The sequence below is a fragment of the Formica exsecta genome, unplaced genomic scaffold, assembly GCF_003651465.1.
Source record: "Formica exsecta isolate Colony F162 unplaced genomic scaffold, ASM365146v1 scaffold195, whole genome shotgun sequence".
In the NCBI taxonomy this organism is placed as follows: Eukaryota; Metazoa; Arthropoda; class Insecta; order Hymenoptera; family Formicidae; genus Formica; species Formica exsecta.
In genome coordinates, this window is record NW_021849249.1 from 5,427 (window position 1) to 9,657 (window position 4,231).

General features: G+C 46.4%; 1 protein-coding gene across 1 annotated transcript; it reads left to right on the forward strand.

Annotated features, from left to right (window-relative positions):
- The first annotated feature begins 432 nt into the window (after positions 1–432).
- On the forward strand, positions 433–996 carry LOC115234142 (matrix metalloproteinase-2-like). Its single transcript, XM_029804923.1, has one exon. It carries the CDS (start codon positions 433–435, stop codon positions 994–996), a length of 564 nt encoding a protein of 187 aa, XP_029660783.1.
- The last annotated feature ends 3,235 nt before the right edge of the window (positions 997–4,231 follow it).

Genomic DNA, 4,231 nt, shown 5'->3' on the forward strand with positions numbered 1-4,231 from the left:
GCGACCTTCGACGGTCCCGAGGGAGCTCTAGCTCACGCGTTCTTTCTTTCGGGAGCGACCGACTTCGTGTCGGAGGTACACGTTGACGATTCGGAACCGTGGCACGTGTATCTAAATAAAAATCCTCCCAACACACATCATTTGTTGCTAACGCTGACGCATGAGATTGGCCACGCTTTGGGTCTACAACACAGCATGCGCAACGACTCGATAATGTTTCCGTATATACCCGATATCGAGAATCAATTTCCGGTTAAGTTGAGCATAGAGGATATTCTGGCTATACAGAATCTGTACGGGTCTCACGACGACGGAAACTATCCAACGGCGACTCCCGCGACTACCGTGGCGCCCGCTACGACGAGCGTCGCGCCAATCGACCCCGCGCGCGCTGATCTCTGCGCTTTGCGGCGCGTGGACGTCACGCTGATAATGAAACACCGATTGTATATAGCTAATCGCCGCAATGTGTGGTCGATCGACGTGATCGAGAGACGCTACGGTAGGCCCATGACGCTCACGGATTACGCGGCGTTTCTCCCAGCGAATTTCACGCGCCTATCCGCCGCGTATCGAAGACCCTCGGGCGATCTCGCGCTATTCGCGGACGATTCGATCTACCTCGCGGAATATCCTAGCCTTAAGCTAAAATCGGGTTGGCCGAGATATCTCCACGATATCGGACTTCCTCGAAATGTTAAGATTAACGCTGCGATAAACACGCACACGAAACGAACCTATGCGATCTACGACGACGACAAGGTAGCGGAGATTGACGAGTGCCGCATGATAGTCATTAGACACGCTCCATTAAAAGATATATTTTCCGGAATACCAACCGCGATAACGTCAGCCTTTCGATATATCGACGGCAATCTATATTTTTTCGCCAAACGTCAATTTTACGCCTTTAAACGAGCGATAATGTACACGACAATGGGTTGGCCACCGCAACAGCAGCACTCATTTGACAATCGATCGAGGCTAACTGAGTGAGACCGCGAGGATAGCGCAGGATACGCTAAAAGAGCTAAACAGGACAATGGGTAAGACTATTAAATGTTTATTCGAACTAATAATCCGCTAGCGTCGTTTCTCTTATCACCGGCATCCCTTTTTCAGACGAGATCGCGACCGAACGCCTAGATGTGACGCGGATGTTTCGATTGTGCGGCCGCTCAGAATCTTAGGAAGACGCTACGCTAACTTTTCCTCTATCCATCTCCCTCGGCGCCATATATCAGCGTCCGCTCGCGGAACTTAAGAATCGCGATAACGGATCACGCGCTAAAAGCAGCGCGAGAGATCGCCGTCACCTCCTTAAGGAACGAGTCGCGTCAAGGTCAAGTCGCGCCAAGGTCAAATCGCGCCGGGAGAAATCGCGACCTCAATCGAGTCGAGCGTCATCTCCCGGGCGATCTCGTTGATTTTGTTGGGCGTCTAGATAGGCCGGCGCTAACTCACTTTTATGAGAGCGAGAGAGATGGATAGAGAGATAGAAAAGGATGGAGATATGAGTTAGAACAGTTTGTTGACGGCTGAGGGGGACGCGAGGACAGGGGGGAGAGGAGGGGGGTACGTAGGGCGAGTCGGTAGCGCGACCCCCGATCGAGCCGAGCGCCATCTCACGGGCAATCTAGCGATTCATACCCGCTCCCTCCCGTGACATCACGCGCTCCCCCGACCCCCCTCGCTCCGCTTCCCCTCTCGCCCTACGTACCCTCCCTCCTCTTCCCCCCTGTCCGCGCTTCCCCTCTCGGTCGTCTACAAACTGTTCTAACTCATATCTCTATCCTTTTCTATCTCTCTATCCATCTCTCTCGCTCTCATTGTCAAAGTGAGTTAGAGGCGGCCTATCTCACCTACTCACAAGAAACACTCTCTCTGATAAGAAAAAGACACTTTATACGCTTGTTTCACAAGAAACTAACTGCGCGGCGCGTACCGACAATATCTACAGTTTGACCGTTAAAAACAAGAGAGTATCAAAACACTTGCGCATTGATAGTAGCGTGCGCCGATTTTGATACTTTCTTGTTTTTAACGGTCAAACTGTAGATACTGTCGGTACGCGCCGCGCAGTCAGTTTCTCGTGAAACGAGCGTTAAAGTGTCTTTTTCTTATCAGAGAGAGTGTTTCTTGTGCAATTTTGATTTTTTCCGCATTTAATTTCATTAAACGTGGAGAATGACTGGTGAACAGATGTACGTACAACATTATGATAAAGTGTGGGAAGATAGTTTCTTTGCATGTATTTCTAATAAAACGAAAGGGTGGTTGTCTTAAAAATCCATTCAAAGAAATAAAATATATGGGAAGGAACGATCCGCAAAACCCGGTCAATTTCATAAAGAAGTTTGAAAGAATTGCCGCGTACGAAGAAGTAGGATACGCAGAGCAATTATATTATTTCGGTTGTTGCCTAAGAGGCCCGGCATCAAATTGGTTCGATCTCAGGGATCCGGAAAATATAAACGAAGCGATTTACGCGTTCAAAGAGCATTTCTTGGGCGAAGAACAGCAAGCGCGATTCCGCGAAGAAATATATGCGGGATTTTATAGATACGACGGTAATATGTCGATGAGCGAATACGCGCTGAATTTGGCAAAACAAGCCAAATATTTAGAACCACCCATGCGCGAGCATGAAATAATCAGGTGTGTTAAGAGACATTTTGGTCCAAATATAGCGCGTGAGATAAGGCCATCGACGGTTAAAACAGTCAAGGAATTCGTTACGTTGCTCGACGAGATCGAGTACGAGAAAAAACGAGAAAGAAAGACGTATTCTATTAATAATAGCGAGAAAAGACAAAATTTTTCCGTTAGAAGTAATACGCAGCGAGAAACCGTTGGTAGAACGTCGAATATGCAGTCGAGATACCGATACGTATCAGATTACGATCGCGGTGGCGCGAGGTCGAGCGCGAGCCGCCTGACAAAGACGCGCGACGCAGACGTATCAGATAACGATCGCGATAGCGCGAGGCGGCAGACAAGGACGCATGACGTATCGTACGACGAACGCGATGACGCAACAGCCAACAGGTTCGTACCGGTGAAGCGATACCGGAAAATATACAACGGAATTATAACGCGGGACAAAAGAAAGACACCGTGATTATAAACGAATTACCGAATAACGAAGCGGTATTAAACAAAAGAAAATTCAATCCGTATGATAGTGACGGGGCAAAGCGAGCGTTCGACAAGTCTTTACTAGTTAAAGAAGATAACGCGCCGCGTAAAAATATAGCGTCGGTTAAAAATAACGACGACGAAGAAGAAAAACCGGTAACCGACGATGATAATAAAATCGTGATAATAAGGACAAAACAAATATTACGCGATGTCGACGAAGTTACGGAGGAAGACCAGAACGCGATAATCAAGCAGGGCACTCCGTACGTTAGCGTGTTAATTAATCGATTAGCGATTAAAGCGTTAATTGATACGGGATCACAGATCTCGTTAATTACAAAAGACGTATACGATAAATTAGCGAATAAAAACACGTCGATGCGATTAATTCCAATAAAAAAATTATCGTTGGTAGGAGCTTTCTCGGATCATGCGCAGCTAATAGCGAACCGAATACAAACAAGCTTTATTATAAATGAGAGGGAGTTTACGCACGAGTTTTATATCGTTAGAAACTTATCGTACGAGATGATACTCGGTATGGATTTCCTAGCCGAGCGTACCGCTATTTTAAATTGCGGTAGGAAATTAATAATAGATTTTCCCGAATGCAGTTCGAGTAAAAAAATAACGCTCAACGCGATTTCTATTCAAGATGCGGAAAAGCAATTGAATAAAATTTTACTAAAGCATGGCGAGCTTTTCAAAAACGAAATTGGTTGCGTGAAACATTACACGCATAAAATAACGGTTAATACGAATAAACCGTTTAAATTTAAAACTTATCCAGTACCGGAAATACACCGTGCTAGGGTCAAAGACCATATACTCTCGCTAGAGAGAGACAGGATAGTACAACGCGCTTGTACGCAATATATTAACCCGTTAGTTGTCGTTGTTAAAAAGTCGGGACAGATTAGACTGTGCTTAGACGCGCGGGAGATTAATAAAAGAATGACGAACGACCATGACCAACCTCCGACGATCGACGAAGTCTTCCGTAAGATAGGGGACAAAAAATTCTATTCGACGTTGGACGTGGCCATGGCATTTTGGCAAATCCCGTTAACAGATGACAGTACGGAATATA

What these genes read in the sequence shown, in the direction of transcription:
- LOC115234142 (XM_029804923.1), top strand. Translation starts at nt 433, where the DNA reads ATGAAACACCGATTGTATATAGCTAATCGCCGCAATGTGTGGTCGATC.